This window comes from Apodemus sylvaticus, chromosome 2, assembly GCF_947179515.1.
Source record: "Apodemus sylvaticus chromosome 2, mApoSyl1.1, whole genome shotgun sequence".
NCBI classification, from domain to species: domain Eukaryota; kingdom Metazoa; phylum Chordata; class Mammalia; order Rodentia; family Muridae; genus Apodemus; species Apodemus sylvaticus.
The window spans coordinates 57,359,426-57,378,994 of record NC_067473.1 but is presented as its reverse complement, the minus strand read 5'-3'; the positions used below and the strand labels follow the sequence as shown (position 1 = coordinate 57,378,994).

Below are 19,569 nucleotides of genomic sequence, written 5' to 3'. Positions count from 1 at the left end.
TCATAGGGGATCAGCTCAGTTCTGGAGGGACTTTGGGGGTGTACTGTATGAATTAATCTTTGCTCTGTGATTAAAAGGGCTATGGTCCTAAGTCACGTCTGAAACCACAGGATACTTTGGCACGTTCCCTTGCCATTCCTAAGCATGTGCATATACTTTCAGAATCTCCAATCAGCAATCATTACCACAGTGGTGGTTTCCTGCTAAATCTTGGGGAACATGTTTGACCAAGGGCTCAGCCAACTCTGCACTAATTTTCTAGGGCTTCTTTTGCATGCAATTTCCTCCTCTCCAGTACTGTACACTTCACAAATTTCAGAAGCCTCTATAGGCCCGAACTGAGGAATCCCTGATTCCTCTGCTAAAATAATCTTCTGAACTTCGTTTCTCTATGGTAATAGCTTGAAAAGTACCCATCAGAGTAAGAAAAATAAATAAATGAACTGAAATTAACCTTACTTGGTCTCTGCTTTCTACTATTTAACCTGAGTCCATTTGGATTTATAGTTCCATACTACAAAAGGTAATTTCAACATAGCCAAAACCTATAGGTCCAGAATTCCACCAATATTTGAAGTTGCTCTAACATGTTAATAACATGAAAACTACATTTCATTTCTAGGTAGCAAACATTTCTATAAGCAAACCAGTATGGAAAGTGTTAAATAACCAGCTCCAACCCATAAAGATATTTATGCCAATACACAAACATTTTTCAAGTACCTATTACAAGTACATAGTAATTGACATATTAGTAAAAAGAATCCAGAAAAAGTAGATTTAATCCATTTAAACTGAGCAAATGCACATCACCTCACTCCCAAAATAAGTCTAGAAAATGAGTTATGAAGAATCAATCTTATTCAATCTACCAGGAGCGTGCATATATTCTCAAAAATGACTATAATTTGCATTCATGATTTATTTATCACTGCAAACATTACTATTTTCTGTGCAAGTGATTTCATTCCAACATAGTTACATTTTTCAATTCTCTACATGTACTTAACTTTTTTAATACTAAGTAGATATAACCATTTCTATTTAGCTATGTCATACTTATTTTGGCTAACTCTTAATTGCATTTCTAATTTTCATCTGGCCAAATCAAATATATTTCGCTGGCAGAGAGAAAAATATAATGCATTTTCTAAATGCCATGTCAGCAGTATCATATCAAACAGTACTGTAATTCCTTTGATCTTCAACAAATAAAAGTAATACACTTGTAACTACAGATTTATTTTCTTTTGTTTTTTTTTCACGGACTTATTTTCATCTCTCAGAATAAGCGCAACCTGTCTGTCATTTAATCCAATGCCTGAAAAGGCGATTATAAGAAGATAGTAAAATTAAGATCAGCCATGTCCACGAAACAACTTTAAAACATTTTAATATTTATTATCTCTCTGCCACATACACTTGTTCTCTTTCTTTTAAAACAGGGCCTCATTTCATAGGCATGGCCAGCAATTAACTCTCTATAAATCCCAGAAGGGCCTCGAACTCATGATCTTCCTATATTAACCACCCATAATTTCGTATTAGCTAAACATATGACTAATTTCAATGAAGTTTAACAACAAAAAAGATCACTCAGAGAGTATGCTACATACTGAGAATCAGCTCTTATTCTTAAAGCCTGACACTTCCCTGCAAAATAACAATAATAATAACAACAAAAGTTCATTAGAAGACCTTTGAAAGATGGTAGAAATTACATCATCCCCTTTCACTGAAGGCATTACTTCCTTATTGAGGTTGTGCTTCCTAAGTAATAATTGAGGTATCTGTTTTCTATTGCTCTACACTGTCAAGTCATCCCCAGTCAAGATGACAGCCTCGGTACAAAGGCCTTACCTGCAGCACATCCTGGATCTTCACCCATACATCTGCCATATCATATAATTTGATCTCTTCTGGCTGTGTTAGCTGGGTCCCAACAGAGTCCTGAAGGTACCCCAGGACCACAGAGTGTGCAGTGGCTACGGCATTAAATTTATCAAACAATAGTTCCAGCAGTTCTAGAAGTAACCTGTGGAAAAACAAAACAGAATGGTTTATGCTGGCCTGAAAGACAAAAATTATTAGCTCTAGTGAGAAGCACATCGCAAGGTAAACAGTAAAATTTCATATTCTAACAGATTTGATTTGGAACAGCTGCATGATCTAAGGAATCTTCTACATGTATCTACTCAGATTACCATCACTAAAGGATGATGACTTAAGAGTTTATAAGTCCATTATAAAGTCCCTAACCCAGCAGCCTAATAAACACAGCTCTTTTTAACCTATTTGAGAGTACAGAATGTAACTACTCTGTTTTCACATAGGTGGTCTCCAAGGAATTCTGGAAATTTTTTCAGACAGCAGTTCAGATGCCACACAGAATATGATATTCAGTAGCAATAAACACAGTGCTTTGGTAAGAACACTAATCCTGTTAGTCATGGGAAGCTGTGCTTTGCTATCATTCAAATGCATAGCCTAAGGTATAGGAGAAAAAATAGACACCTGCTAAGCAATCTGACTGTCACTACAGGGAGCAGCATGGGCACTCACATTATCTCATTTATCATATGAGATATGCTGGACACATATTATTACATCGATTCTACACAGTCAAGGACATAAAAATGAGGTTGCAAAGCAGCTGGTCTCAAAACAATAGTTGATTTCCAAGCCAGTGCATTTAGCCACCTACCTCTCTCACCACCATTCTAGAATACAGATGTGTATTTAAGAAAAAAGTACAGAGATTTCTGTCATGGATACAACATAATTCCTCTACCATTGAGCTTTATAGCTTTACTGCTCATATTCGCACAGAATTACTTCCTCCCTAAGCAAGGAGAGTGGTCCAACCTGGTTTTAAGGAATTTACCACATGTGGCTTACATATGTACCTTAACCAAGATGGGTCACATTTATCTTTGTGCAAGTGTTCTGCCTCCCCTCTCCATTATTCTTTTTTCAGAAAGGATTCTACATTATATATTGCTATACTCAACAAAACTTAGAAGATGGTTAGGAAATATTTGCTGAATAAACCTAATGACTATATCACGAATAAAGATTAAAAACCTTGGAATGTGAGCTTCACTGTATGTTTCTATATTCCCAGATCCTGAACAAACTGATAAGTCAACATGCAAAGTAGAACAGCAACACAAAGGTGCTTTATGGAGGTGTCAATTAGCAACACTTTATGACCTTGAGTGGAGGCTATAACTACAATCTCGCAAAAACGCACAGCATGTTATCTATTCCTATGTCTTCTTTATTGCCCAATTGTTTTAATTAATGTGCCAATGTGACAGCTCATAACTATCCAATGATAAAACTCTAATATCTATTTGACATTGCAATTTCAATGAGAGAGAATCAATAGAATTTATGTAGTGCTCCCAGCTGCAGTATACTTGCATAATCTAGAACTAACACATTGAGTAGGTAAACAGAAGCCCTCGTACCTTTTGAAAGAAAACTCTATCTTCTCAACGTTAGCTCAGATTTATACCTACATATGCACCATTTTTCTGTTTTAGAGAGCCATAGACACCAGCAGAGAAAAGTTGGCTAAGTAAACAGAACAGCTAAAAAGAGTTAAGTCAATGTTAAGAAAAAATTGGTATATGCTTGTAACTGAAATCATACACAGGAAATAGTAGGGCAACCCAAGTTTCTATTTAAAATTACTATTAAATATATTAGACTATGGCTCCAAAGTATGAGCCTGTAAATAATATGTAAAACAGGAAACATTAAAGCAATGTATTGGCTTTCATTAAATGTCTTTTTTTTTTAACCCTCTTGATAATGAACTCTCAGGGTTGTTATATTTCTGTTATTGTTTGTCATGAGGTAGCTATATAACCAAATGTCCTTTCTGACAAAATGAAACTTTAATGGCCATACTGTACTTACCATTGTTTTAAAATACATTAATTGATGACATTCTAGACATTCTAGTGTCTAGAGGACACTGGTACGGGAGCTTGAAGTTCCAACAGAAACAAGAAAAAGGGAGGTAGTACAATGTTTGGCTCTGTGATGGCTGCCCTCCACTGCTGTGCATCCTATCTGCCAGGTACCAGAAGAGCGTAAGGAGCAGGCAGGTACAGGTCTCTCTTCACTCTTTCCAGTGAAGAAATGATGTGGGATATCAGATTCAGAGTCTCTATTTACATTGAGGAAATAGTAGCCCTTGATAAAATGAAACCTGACACAGGGCCAGTTTTGGCCACTCATGGAGGCGCACTGTCAAGGCAGGCCCGCCACTCCAGTAAAACCATCCCAGCTATAAAGGATAGGGGAAAGTGCAGCATCAGCTAGAAGGATGCGGGCCAGCCTTGGGACAGCTCTAGAGGCAGCTCTGCCTGTGGGACCTAAGAATCCATTCAAGGGAGGAAAGCTCAGCTCTGCTTTACAACAATACAACCATAAACAGTAACAGACCTGCAGCTACAGGAGGAAAACTTACTTTTTGATATCACGAAGAATGAGAAAACGACACAAAAAATGAGAATTAAAAACTATCAACCACAGCTTCATAAAGAACTTGCACCTACAATATCTATTAAAAAAAAAAAAAAAAAAAAAACTCCAGTGTGCCAGTGTCACTTGTAATTTTAAATAAAGACTAAAAATTTATGCCGACCATAGTGGCGCACACCTGTAATCCCGGCACTTGGGAGGCAGAAGCAGGCAGATTTCTGAGTTCGAGGGCAGCCTGGTCCAGAGAGTGAGTTCCAGGACAGCCAGGGATACATAGAGAAACCCTGTCTCAAAAAAAAAAAACAAAAAACAAAAAACAAAAAACAAAAAAAACAAAAAAAAAAAACAAAAACAAACAAACAAAAAAGACTAAAAATTTAAATGTGTATAGTTGTTGTGAAAAGTACAACATTAAAAGCCACTGAGCAACAGAAAGATAGGACACATAATTCATGGTAAGTGAAATAAAATCAAAATCAAAATGAGAAAGCATTTTCATCTACCAGAATAAAACAATAAAAAAGAGAAACAGGAAATATTATTTGTAAACTGGCAGGCACTTCCTCCATAGAACAAGCTCTCAAAGTTTCTCAAAACATTAAATACAGAGCTGTCATAAGGACCAGAGACTCCACACATAAAATACACATGCAATTGATCAGAAAACAAGTACACAAAAGCTTGAATACAAATGTTCACAGTGCCATTAGTGACAACAAGCAAAGAGCAAAATAACCCAATGTCTGGTTACTAATAAGTGTAAATATAATACAAAAGTGTACTATACTGGATAGCACAAAAGAAACAAAACAATCAATGGGACAGCAAGAACAAACCGAAAATATTCTGGTAAAAAAAAAGTTGAACAAATGGTGCTGGTTCAACTGGAGGTCAGTATGCAGAAGACTGAGAATCGATCCATCCTTGTCTCCTTGTACTAAGCTCAACTCCAAATGGATCAAGGACCTCCACATAAAGCCAGACACTCTGAAGCTAATAGAAAAGAAACTGGGGAAGACCCTTGAGGACATCGGTACAGGGGGAAAGTTCCTGAACAGAACACCAATAGCTTATGCTCTAAGATCAAGAATTGACAAACGGGATCTCATAAAATTACAAAGTTTCTGTAAGGCAAAGGACACCATCAAAAGGACAAATCGGCAACCAACAAAGTGGGAAAAGATCTTCACCAACCCTACATCAGATAGAGGGCTAATATTCAATATAGACAAAGAACTCAAGAAGTTAGACCCCAGAAAACCAAATAACCCTATTAAAAAATGGGGGTACAGAGCTAAACAAAGAATTTTCACCTGAAGAACTTCGGATGGCGGAGAAGCATCTTAAAAAATGCTCAACTTCATTAGTCATTAGGGAAATGCAAATCAAAACAACCCTGAGATTTCACCTTACACCAGTCAGAATGGCTAAGATTAAAAATCCAGGAGACAGCAGGTGTTGACGAGGATGTGGAGAAAGAGGAACACTCCTCCACTGCTGGTGGGGTTGCAAACTGGTACAACCACTCTGGAAATCAGTCTGGTGGTTCCTCAAAAAACTGGGCACATCACTTCCGAAAGATACTGCCATACCACTCCTGGACATGTACCCAGAGGATTCCCCAGCATGTAATATGGATATATGCTCTACTATGTTCATAGCAGCCCTATTTATAATAGCCAGAAGCTGGAAAACCCAGGTATCCCTCAACGGAAGAATGGATGCAAAAAATGTGGTATATATACACAATGGAGTACTATTCAGCCATTAGAAACAATCAATTCATGAAATTCTTAGACAAATAGATGGAGTTGGAGAACATCACACTAAGTGAGGTAACCCAGTCTCAAAAGATCAATCATGGTATGCACTCACTAATAAGTAGATATTAGCCTAGAAAATTGGAATACCCAAAACATAATCCACACATCAAATGAGGAACAAGAAGAATAGAGGAGTGGCCCCTGGTTCTGGAAAGACTCAGTGTAGCAGTGTAAGACAAAACCAGAACAGGGAAGTGGGAAGAGGTGGATGGGAGAACAGGGGGAGGGAAGGGGGCTTATGTGACTTTAGGGGAGGGGGGGCCTGAAAAGGGGAAATCATTTGAAATGTAAATTAAAAAAATATATCGAATAAAAAAAAGTTGAAGATGACTGCCTATTTATATGAAACATCTCAAGGAGTGAAAAAGTTATATACACATTAGTGGTTTTTAGAGTAGGAAGAAAGTAACTCATAAAATGACAGATTTATAGCTGAAACTACACAGTGGTGACAGCAATCAAAGCCTGTCGTTGTAGTAAAAACACGTTATTAATCATTGACAGAATGCCTGATAATAAACCTTATGTGTTGATTCATTCTGACTCACAGTTTTTCAAGAGGGCCACCTAATGGTTGCATGGACCCATGAGCTTAGGTAGAACTTGGAAGGGGAAAAGGCCTATGGACAAAATACAGCCCTAAAGACATGCACGGAGTGACTCGCAGCCTCCAGCTGGGCTCCACTTTCTGGCTGCATCACCTCCCAACAATGCCATCATACTATGAAGTCATCAAGAGATTAACCCATTGTTCAGGTCAGAACTTGAGAAATTTAATGCCAGTATATCAAGAAGGTAGTTTACTAATTGTCTGCATGTTTCTTAATCAAAATTAATGACTGCCTTCATTCAAGAAGTGAAATGCAGGGTATCTGAATTACATTCCAAAACAGCTTAAGCTCTAACAGCAGTAGCTATGTCTTGAGTAAAACAGATACTAAGAGTCTACAACTTTACTCTGGTAAATAACAAATACCTAGAACAGTGAAGAATGGAATCTAGTAATTCAAAGCAAAACTACACTGAAAACATATTCCTCTGAATACTGCTGTGGAGAAAAAAATTAACTTTTTCTCTTGACTCTTTTGGACTTTTTATCCTTCTTTCATAAATATTTCTAGTATGCAGGTTCCTCGAAAGAACAGATAACTACCAACCATATGATCCTGTGAGACTCCACTTAGAATAGTGGAAAGGACAAACCACACTGATGTATTCACATTTCTTGTGGCACCACTCACAAGAGCTAAGTCATACATGCCTATCAACAATTAAATAGACAAAGAAAATGTGTTGTATATACACAATGAAAGGGTTTTTTTTTTTGAAAGAGAGAGAGCATGTGCATGCATTGCATGCATGTATATGAGACATGATCATGCCATGGCATTTTTGTGGAAAACAGAGAACTTTTATAAAGATATTTCTCTCCAACCAGCTTTATGTAGGTTCCAAGGATCAAACACTGGTTCCTGGGCTTTCACAGCAAGTAGCCTAATCCACTCAAGTAAAGCATCTGCACCTACAATGATCCTTTATTCAACAATAAAAAATGAAATTATGCAATTTTTACAAAAGTGAATGAAAACATTAAGTGAAACAAACCTGATTTGGAAAGACAACTATCAAGTGTTCTCTCATGTAAGGAATCCAGAATTTATTCTACACACATACAGAGAGAGAGAGACAGAGACAGAGACAGAGACAGAGACAGACAGACAGACAGACAGACAGACAAAAAAACTTTTCCAAAAGTCTCCAAGTGTAGCGCCATGAATCCCTACCTGATCTCGGAGCCTGAAGGGGGATGCCGCAGGCATGAAGCGAGCACTCAGAGCAAGCCAAGGCAACTGCACAGTACTAAAGAAAGCAAAGGGCACCACTTCCTCTGTCTGGGATTCTGCCTTGAGCAGCACCAGTGATGCTATTTTCTTTTGAAAGAGGAGAGAATGAAAGAGATGAAGACAGGGAAGAGAACTGCAGGTGGAGGAATTAAGTAAAAGTAGAAATTTAAAAGGAAAATTCCTGGGATAGATCTGGTTATGCTAAGTTTAATGGGCCATGTCCGAGGTACTTGATATGCAAGTCAGGAGCTCAGAAGAGGAACAGATACTAGAAATGTGAAAAACATAAATATTTGAAAGGTGCCATGAGGCAGAGACACTTTGCAGAGTTTGATATGCAAGGGAAAGCCAGAGCCAAAACTCCTGGGAAAAAGCAGCATTGGAAAGGGATGATTACAGGCTGTTACCCAGAGAAGTCCTGTCTCAAAAAAACAAAAACAAAAAAACCCAGAAAGGTAAAGAAAGGAAGGAAGGGAGGGAGGGAGGGAGGGAGGGAGGGAGGAAGGGAGGGAGGGAGGAAGGGAGGGAGGGAGGGAGGAAGGGAGGGAGGGAGGAAGGGAGGGAGGGAGGGAGGAAGGGAGGGAGGGAGGAAGGGAGGGAGGGAGAGAAGGAAAGAGGGAGGGAGATGATTAGAAAGAAGCCAGAGAAGGAGGCCAGAGCCATTTTTAGAAGACAAAGGAGGAGAGAGTTATCAACAAAGCCAAGGCTTCTGAGAGGTCACACACAGGAAAGAGAAATTTACAACCTACAGGTCACCCAGTCTTTCAGGAAAACGGGGAAGGTGAACTCAGGAGTGAATGGCTCATAACAAAGGCAGATCCCTTCCCTGCATGCAGCTGGTATACATCCTACCAGCTACCTAGAGGATAGCCATGACTTTCACTCAGGTTCCTCAATCAAAATTCCCTACCTACAAAGAGATTAAGGCAGCAGAATTTCATCTCTAGCACTTGGCCAAAAGAAAACATATAATAAAACCTAGTTCTCTTATTCCTCTGTTTACTGCAGATAGAACAATTATAAATGATGCCTGGCTTTCATCCATTCATTCTCCCTCTCCCTCTCCTTCTCCCTCTCCCTCTCCCTCTCCTTCTCCCTCTCCCTCTCCCTCTCCCTCTCCCTCTCCCTCTCCCTCTCCCTCTCCCTCTCCCTCTCCCTCTCCCTCTCCCTCTCCTTCTCCCTCTCTTTCTCTCTCATGAACACACACACTCACACTCTCAAACACACAAGCATACACATACACACTAAATAAATAAATAAATAAATAAATAAATAAATAAATAAATAAAGCACCTACAGCAAAACCCACAAAACAAAACAAACAAATAGTGGTATGTGTAGCCTCCCAGGTAGACAACATTGGTCTAGAAGTGACTGCAGTGCCCCATTTTGTGTTTTTTTTTTTTTTTGTACCCACGCCTCCCTGTCAACACATGGCCCAAAGTCCAGGTTCTTGGAAAGAACCAGGAGAAAATGGTCAAATTTTGCAGCATCTGAAATCATAAGGAAAAGAATGAATAGTGTAGGATTGGAATATTATCAAAAAGCTAGAATTCAAGATGCCAACTTGGGATCTTTCCTCAGTCTGCAGCAGGCAGCAAAGTTGTCCAGATGTGTGAGAGCCTTAAGTCTTACAAGAGTAAGAAGAGGCACATTGTAGACAATGATTGATATGAAAATATGAGTTCTATACTACAGCCTCCTAATTTAAGAAGCCCATAATGAAGTTTTCCACACAAAACTATATTCTCACTTTATCAATCAAAACACAAGAACATAAGGAAGAACAGTTCTGTAAGCTGAAAGATACATATATCCTATTACCTGGCAGGATTTAAAAACAGCCCTCTACAGGTACATAAAGCATTCTTCCTCCCACTGTTTCTCCTCACTTGCTACCTGAAGCATCCCTGTGGCTCCCATCTTCAAGTGCCACTGTGCAAAAAGGCAGAGGGCTAAAAAGAAACTATCAGAGAGCAGTCTCTTGCTCTAGACCACAAGAACCCATGGCACAAAGACACTCCATCAAGTTGCAATATTTATGGTGAAATAAGGCTATTTAAATCTAAATTTAACATCCTGGGAATGTTGGATTAGGCATTTGGCTGAAAACCCAGGTTGACATCCAAGAAGCTGCCTTGTGTGGTCATAAGGTACACAAGCAATGCAGAAAACTGGTGCTGTTCTATTTATTTGCTGAAATCTTAATATCAGGGTTCTGCATTTTCCCACTGACAAAGGCAATAACCTCAGAGTATTTATCTCACCACTGTTATGCACTAGACTCAGAGTTGCTATTTTATATGAACATTAAAACAAAATCGTCATCAACTGTTTCATTTCAGGATGGTCTTATCTTTACTGGCCTGTACCTCACGGAAACATTTTCCCAATAAGCTCTGATGACCTAATAGTATCTTTCATTTTAAACAAGACATAGTTGCCAATTAATCTTCAAAGTTAGCTAAAAGCTATTTTTAAAAGGTAAAGAGATGCTTTGTACCACTTATTACTTCATGTAAAAAAAATACCATATGAAGAATGCTAATTCTCCATCAGCACTATGAAGGAAGAGGAGACGACTATTAGTGATACACGGTGAATAAAGAACAGCCAAATTCAGATCAAAACAACCCTGAGATTTCACCTTACACCAGTCAGAATGGTTAAGGTCAAAAACTCAGGAGACAGCAGGTGTTGGCGAGGATGTGGAGAAAGGGGAACACTCCTCCACTGCTGGTGGGGCTGTAAGATGGTACAACCACTCTGGAAATCAGTCTGGTGGTTCCTCAGAAAACTGAACGTGATACTTCCAGAGGACCCTGCTATACCACTCCTGGGCATATACCCAGAGGATTCCCTGCCATGCAATAAGGACACATGCTCCACTATGTTCATAGCAGCCTTATTTATAATAGCCAGAAGCTGGAAAGAACCCAGATGTCCCTCAATGGAGGAATGGATATAGAAAATGTGGTATATTTACACAATGGAATACTACTCAGCAATTAAAAACAATGAATTCATGAAATTTGTAGGCAAATGGTTGGAAATGGAAAATATCATCCTAAGTGAGGTAACCCAATCACAAAAGAATATACATGGAATGCAATCACTGATAAGTGGATATTAACTAGCCCAGAAGCTATGAATACCCAAGACACAAGTAGCATATCAAATGACTCCCATGAAGAAGTAAGGAGAGGGCCCTGATCCTGGAAAGGCCTGATCCAGCATTGTAGAGGAGTACCAGGACAGAGAAAAAGGAGGGAGGTGATTGGAGAATGGGTGGAGAGAAGGCTTATGGGACATATGGGGTGGGGGGAACTGGGAAAGGGGAAAGCATTTGGAATGTAAACAAAGAATTTAGAAAATAAAAAAATATATAAAACAAAATTTATCTCTTAAAACTGTAGCTTTTTATAGTAAAATGCTCTTTTCTCATTAAAAAAAAAAAAAAAAAAAAAAGAATAACCATGAATGGCCCTGGCTCTGGTCGGTTCCTCCTGCATCCTTCCCTCTTTGTCAAATCAGGCTTCTGAATTCAGGAAAGATGACCTTGAATGAACTTGATATGTGGCAAGTTAGTAAGTTAGTAACCAAATTAAAAAATAAATTCAAGTCTTCTTCCTTTTGAATTAAAATATAAATACCACTCTCTTAAAGGCATTTTTCTATCTCGTTAACAGTATTTCATCACAGTGGAACATTAAAAGCAATTACCCATAAACCTACTTCTGTGTGATAACACGCCTTAAGGTTTCAGGTTTTATAGTACTTAGTTGTGTGTAACTCTTATTACAAATGTACAAAGTCACTTAAGGAATTTTTGACGTAACTGGATTTGAGTCTCAAGTGAGCTAATCAGGATCCACTTGTGAACGAGTCCAGTAATCTCTTAGAGGCCTACCATGGATCACAGTGCAGTGAGAATACAGCAGGAATGAGTAAGTCATGACAAACATTTCCTCATTCAGAGGAAAAGCAAACTCAGATCCAGGAAAGGAGATAGAAACTGGTGTATATAAATAATAACCCAGAAGCAAAATTACATGGTGAAAGAAGCCACTTCTAATATTAAATCCACCACAAGCAAGTTTTCTGAACTATCAGATTATTTCAGATTTCACATTTCCTTGATTTTTTTTTCTTTTGGTTTTTCAAGACAGGGTTTCTCTGTGTAGCCCTGGCTGTCCTGGAACTCACTCTGTAGACCAGGCTGGCCTCGAACTCAGAAATCCGCCTGCCTCTGCCTCCCAAGTGCTGGGATTAAAGGCGTGCGCCACCACCGCCCAGCTAAACAAATCTTGAGTGCCTATAATGACAACAGTTGTGAGAGAGACTCTGAGTGATAGAGCAGGTGCAGTGGGCTTTGCAACATCAGTGCATGTGCACAGCGTCCCATGGCTCTGTTCTGCATCCCAGATTACTTACTCCCACTTGCTGGTAAAATATGATTTTCTTTGCCACTTTATCACAGTTATTTGTTAGAAGTATTGGGTATGATCCTAAACCACAAACACAAAATTAACCCCCATTTTACAAGCTCATTAAATCATAACAAGTAGGTAGGCAAAGAGCGAGAGGGAACCAAAGTGAAAGGGTTGTCATCACACAGGCCACTGCTTCTATACATCACCAAGAGATATTTCTCACTTGATGACAGTGTCCGTCTGTCTGTCTGTCTGTCTATTTGTGAGGAGACCTTGATATAGCATGAGGGTGACCCTGAAATAGTTACACCAATCCATGAAAGAGATTATAAACATTATTTTTTTTCTTTTTATTATTCGATATGTTTTTTTATTTACATTTCAAATGATTTCCCCTTTTCTGGCCCCCTACTCCCCGAAAGTCCAATAAGCCCTATTCCCTCCCCCGTTTTCTCCCATCCACCCCTTCCCACTTCGCTGTTCTGGTTTTGCCCTATACTGCCATACTGAGTCTTTCCAGAACCAGGGGCCACGCCTCCATTCTTCTTGTACATCATTTGATGTGTGGATTATGTTTTGGGTATTCCAACTTTCTAGGCTAATAGCCACTTATTAGTGAGTGCATACCATGATTGATCTTTTGAGACTGGGTTACCTCACTTAGTATGATGTTCTCCAGCTCCATCCATTTGCCTAAGAATTTCATGAATTCATTGTTTCTAATGGCTGAATAATACTCCATTGTGTATATATATATATATACCACATTTTTTGCATCGATTACAAACATTATTAACTTAACTGGTCCAATCTCTAATTTAAACCAGATATATGAGAGACAGAAAGAGCAAACTAGTTATTAACTATGTCAAGTGTACAAGTTTTAAGAAATTTATTATTGAGAAGTGTCTCCAGCCCATTCGATTGATTATAAGCCCCTTTTCTAGAGACTATAAGCAAGGACAGGGTACAGCAAGAAAAACAGCTATTCAACTCTAGATTTACAAAGTAACTGTTAACATACTCATATTACTAATTCATTTCATCTGTTATAAAGCTGTTGGTAATTCATTTAATTAAGTATTACTAAAAGCACAGAAAATCAGGATCATCCATGATAATGAATTAGCCACCTTAGTTAACAAGAAGTCCTTCACTTAATAAAATTATTTCCTTTCATTTGTTTAAAAAAAATACAGTTATGAGTGATACATGCTAGTTAAAGAATGGTGGAGGTTCCTCACTATTCCCTGGTTTATTCTTCATACCCTTCAATATTTAATAGCAGGGTGTATTTAAAGCATGTTCTCACTGATACGTGTAATCAAAAGTACAGATTCAATCAAATGGAATCATAATCACTGAAGTTAAATTTACTTGCTTCCCGCTTGCTTTGATTTGAATTAACTCTTCATCTAAATCACATGGAGGCCCTTCTCAATTCCAAGCATGTCCAGGTGCTACATGCAGTGCCTGGGAATGGCTACAAGAAGCCACAAGGACAGATGCCTGACCTTGCTTCAAAGCTACTCTTAAATGACTTTTCTGTAAAATAAAATGACCAATTTCTACCAAGTCTTGCATTTTAGACACTCAGGAAGAGAGTAACTAATAGAAGAAGATGAAAGAAAATGCTATTATTTGAAAAGGAAACACATGCCTGACAGGTCTGAAGAAAATCATGGGAAATATTTCATTTCTTTCTCTTTCTACAAATACTGTAGTTGTACTATGAAGTTAACCTTGGTGGATGAGCATTTTGACTTCCTCATAGATAAAACCTCTTTATTAAAATACTTTTTATATCAGTAGATACTGCTACTGAGTTCCAAACTCCAGACTTCAAAAATATTGTAAAGGTCTAGATTTTCAAACTTTATAAGAATAGTCCAATGCAGTTTTGAAAATCCTGTAGCCATCATAGGCTGAGAGATGGGAGGTGGGAGAGATGGAGAAAATGGGACAAATATCAACCTGGAAAAGAACCATAACTATAAAGTGGATAATGATCAGGTGTTAAAATTATTCAGCAAGCAGAGATAATTCTGTCAATTGATTACAGGACAGACACATAGCAGGCAGACATGAAAGGAATGAAACACACACTATGATGCAGCACACTACATAGGATCTGACTCAGTAGATGTGGCTCTACTTGAGAACCATGTAAACATAGGAGTCCCCACCTATTGGTGGTTTTCCTTCTGTGACATCAGTTACACATTGTCAACTGCAATCCTAAAATACAAAATAGAATATCTGACAAATAATTTAAGAATTATAAATTCATGTGTCATTTCTAAGTAGCAAGAACCCTGGTCTAGAACATCTACTCCATTTAAAAACTGTTAGCCACTTATTAGATGTGTATAATCTGTATGGCCTTTGTATATACACAGGGACAAAAAAATAAAAAAACTGAAATTAACAAATACTGAGTTACCCTTGACCAGCCCCCTGCAGAATGAAGTATCCTTTCTCTGTGTTTTCTTCACTTTCTTAACTTAGCTTATTTTGAAGCATTACATTCAGACAAAATCCAGGATAGCACAAGTTACTGTTACATAAATGAAAACTGTAACGTCACTCATAACAAGAAAAAACAAACCCAAACAACACTAAAAATATCAGGCTTTGCCTCTCAGATTAGCAAATATAAAAAGTATTTGATGATATAAAGTGTAGGCAAGGGAATATAGCAACTCTAAAACATTATTCATAACATGAAAATATGCATCTCTAAGAAAAGTATGCTTGGCAGTACACATCAACATTGAATCGGCCACCAGGGCCAGTGTAAACTGTGAAAAGGGTCCGGTACTTTCCCTTCTCACACTGACATGTTGATGTCATGCTAACTGCATAACTAGAAAAACAACTTAGTGCTACCAAACTTAACAGCCTGACAACTACAACTAGTACAAACAATAACTACTGCCTTACTTTACTTCAAACAGTGGTATAAGCTATTTCCTAATGAGGATCAAAGCACATACTTGCACCATACCTTCTGCTTGTCCGCTAAACCTTATAGTTTTCAACAATACACTGATTTGAGGGAGCCTTTCTTCCTCTTTAAACTTCATGAAGGCAATGCCATGTCTCTTGTTTGGCACTTTAGTGTATGGTTCATAGCATACACTATGTTCTGTGTGGGAGTCCACTCATTCAACACTTGCTATAAGTCTAATGGGCTACTAGCAGATAAACTTCTGGGAATAAATGGGGCAACTTACTTCTCGCTCTTCTTTCTAGATACAATCAAAAATAAACAAATAAAGGTCTACAAAGACTTCAAAATAGTTTTCTTTCTCCCTGGCAGCCATGGCTCTATCTCATCCAGTTCTTCCAGTCCTCTTCTAGGCCCACAGGTTTGTAGTACAGCAGGGCTTTTGGCTTCAGATGAACCGACTAAAGTAGCTGTATTATCTATGCCAATGGCCACCCCTCCCCTGGCTCACATCCTTATTCATGAGAAGATTTAATACCTATAAGAACATAGTTTTCCTTAAAAGTTTCCTCTCGCTTTTTGTATTCATGAACTATAGAATTTCTTCTGACTTCTTTGACACAAAAATAATATATAAATATCATTGGCTAGATTATTGGAAATAATAAGACAGCAAAAATTGAAGAAATTGGTTCTAAGTTACAGAGGTTGCAGTCTGCATGAAGTTGAAGACATGCCTTGCCTTTGCAGGGGTGTGGGGAAGGACAATGGGCAGCAAATGGTTGTGCTAGGTTAGTAAGGCACTTATCACATTGAGTTAATGCTTAACATGTTACTAATAGCAGCCTACCAACTGTTGAGCATTTTCCTAAACAATATGAAGAAGCTTATAAACACTAAAAGAACCAAAAGGATAAAATTTTTCTCCTATGAGTAGAAAACAGATAGTTTGGGAAAATAAGAATATAAAATAAAAAATTGATCACCAAAATGTGATTTTGTTTTGTTTTAAGCTGATAAAGGAATGATTCCAGCTTTATATAAATTAAAGCAAGATGGAATTCAACAGCCTTATTCAATCTCCATTTCCAGCAAAATACCACACAACATTAACTCTCTTTGCATAAGACAAATGGAAAGAGGCTGCCATGCATCACAACCTCAGTGTCTTTAACAAGATGGAGGTAGACAATGAAACGTCTAGGGAATCTTACAATACCGATGCCGTACTTCCAAACTTCCAAACTACATTTGCATAAAAATGTTTTAGAATAAGTTATTTCCTTAGGGTTAGGCCAGAAAATGTGCACCTTTGGAATGGATGGAGATTTTGCTTAAGAAAAGAAGAGTCTCCATCTAAGGTAATTGAGAGTTTTGCTGGGTATAGTAGCCTGAGCAGGCATTTATATTCTCTTGGGGTCTGGCAGAAACACCATCCCTGACCTCAAGCTGTACTACAGAGCAATCATGATAAAAACTGCAAGGTATTGGTACAGTGATGGGCAGGTAGATCAATGGAATAGAATTGAAGATCCAGAAATAAACCCAAACACCTATGGTCACTTGATCTTTGACAAAGGAGCTAAAAACCATCCAGTAAAAAAAAGACAGCATTTTCAACAAATGGTGCTGGGTCAACTGGTGGTCAGAATGTTGAAGAATGCAAATCTACTCATTCTTATCTCCTTGTACAAAACTCAAGTCCAAGTGGATCAAGGACCTCCAAATAAAACCAGATACCCTGCAACTAGTAGAAAAGAATGAGCCCATGGGCACAGGGAAAATTTTCCTGAACAGAACACCAATAGCTTGCACTCTAAGATGAAGAACTGACAAATGGAACCTCATCAAATTTCAAAGCTTCTGTAAGGTAAAAGACACTGTCAATAGGACAAAACAGCAACCAACAGATTTGAAAAAGATCTTTACCAACCCTACATCTGACAGAGGACTAATATTCAATATATACAAAGAACTCAAGACGTTAGACTCCAGAGAATCTAATAACCCTATTAAAAATGGGGTACAGAGCTAAACAAAGAATTCTCAACTGAGGACTACTCAATGGCTGAGAAGCACCTAACGAAATGTTCAACATCCTTAGTCATCAGGGAAATGCAAATCAAAACAACCCTGAGATTCCACCTCACACCAGTCAGAATGGCTATGATCAAAAACTCAGGGAACAGCAGATGATGGAGAGGATGTGGGGGAAAAGGAACACTCCTCCATTGCTGGTGGCATTGCAAGCTGGTAAAACCACTCTGGAAATCAGTTTGGTGGTTCCTCGGAAAACTGGACACAGTACTATCTGAGGATGCAGCCATACCACTCCTGGGCATATACCAAGAAGATGCTTCAACACATGCTCCACTATGTTCAGAGTAGCCCTATTTATAATAGCCAGAAGCTGGAAAGAACCCAAATGTCCTTCAACAAAGGAATGGTCACAGAAAATGTGGTACATTTATATAATAGAGTACTACACAGCTATTAAAAACAATGAATTCATGAAATTCTTAGGCAAATGAATGGAACTAGAAAATATCATCCTGAGTGAGGCAACCCAATCACAAAAGAACACACATGGTATACACTCACTGATAAGTGGCTATTAGCCCAGAAGGTCAGAATACCCAAGATACAATTCAGACCACATGAAGCTCAAGAAGAAGGAAGACCAAAGACCGGATACTTCAGTACTTCTTAGAAGGGGAACAAAATACCCATGGGAGGAGATACAGAGACAAAGTCTAGAGCAGAGACTAAAGAAAAGGCCATCCAGAGACAGCTTCACCTGGGAATCCATCCCATATACAGTCAACAAACCCAGACACTATTGTGGATGCCAACAAATGTTTGCTGACAGCCTGAAATAGCTGTCTCCTGAGAGGCTCTGTCAGTGCCTGACAAATACACACAGAGATGGATGCTCTCAGCCAACCATTGCACTGAGCACCGGGTCCCCAATGGAGGAGCTAGAAAAAGGACCCAAGGAGCTGAAGGGGTCTGCAGCCCCATAGGAAGAATAACAATATGAACCAACCAGTACCCCCAGAACTCCCAGGGACTAAACACCAACCAAAGAGTATACATGGAGGGACCCATGACTCTAGTTACATATGTAGCAGAGGATGGTCTTGTTGGACATCAATGAGAGGAGAGGCCCATGGTCCTGTGAAGTCTTGATGTCCCAGTGTAGTGGGAATGCCAGTACAGGGAAGAGGGAAGAGGTGGGTGGGTGAGCAGGGGGAGGGGGGATGAGATAGGGGATTTTATGAGGGGAAACCAGGAAAGGGGATAACATTTGAAATGTAAATTAAGAAAATAATCAATTTTTTAAAAAAGGCCAGCAGATTCTTCCCTCAGCTGCCATAGCAGTCTGAGGAATAAAGGAACACTGAAGACAGTGCTAATAAAGCAGCTGTGGTTAAACTCACTCTGAAACAGGTGTTACTCATATCTCAGACAAAGAATCACGAATGCCTCAAGGAGTAATCTGATAATATCCTTTTAAAAGTTCCAAGCCACTAGAAGCAATAGTGCTAATCATCTCTGCAGGACTGTGGTTAACTCAGGGGAATTAATTCTTGAGGAGTTTTAAGGTACCTTATAACTTTCAGAAACCAGCTACCAGAGGTCAGCTCAGAATTGTCATTCATTTGAAATCCGGGTCCAGGAATTTAGTGTTTGATCTAGGAATATGGTTTACCCTAAATTACTGTTTTCTCTGTAATATTTTATTTCATAATAAAGAGTTTGGGCCAAAAAAATGTAATTTTAGCTTTTATAAAATGGGATTATGTCAAAGAGGAAAAGAAAAGAAAATGCCAAAACATGAACCATTTGTTTGCTTCTTAAAAGCCCATGTACCCTGCCTATTAAACCAAAAAATAAAAGAAAAAGAAAAGAAAAACCTTTAAAATAATAAATAAATAAATAAACAAATAAATAAATACACAAAGGAGAAGAAATAAATAAAGGAGAAGAAAGAAAAGAAGAAAAAACCCTCTATTGCTGAC

At 38.4% G+C, this 19,569-nt stretch overlaps 1 protein-coding gene across 3 annotated transcripts in view; it reads right to left on the bottom strand.

Moving 5' to 3' along the window:
- Exoc4 (exocyst complex component 4) overlaps positions 1 to 19,569 on the bottom strand; it is a 772,455-nt gene that overhangs the window by 668,248 nt on the left and 84,638 nt on the right. For all 3 annotated transcript variants that reach the window (XM_052173404.1, XM_052173402.1, XM_052173403.1), the window contains exon 7: positions 1,861 to 2,035. In XM_052173404.1, coding sequence (XP_052029364.1) covers positions 1,861 to 2,035 — 175 coding nt within the window. The remainder of the gene's footprint in view (positions 1 to 1,860; positions 2,036 to 19,569) is intronic.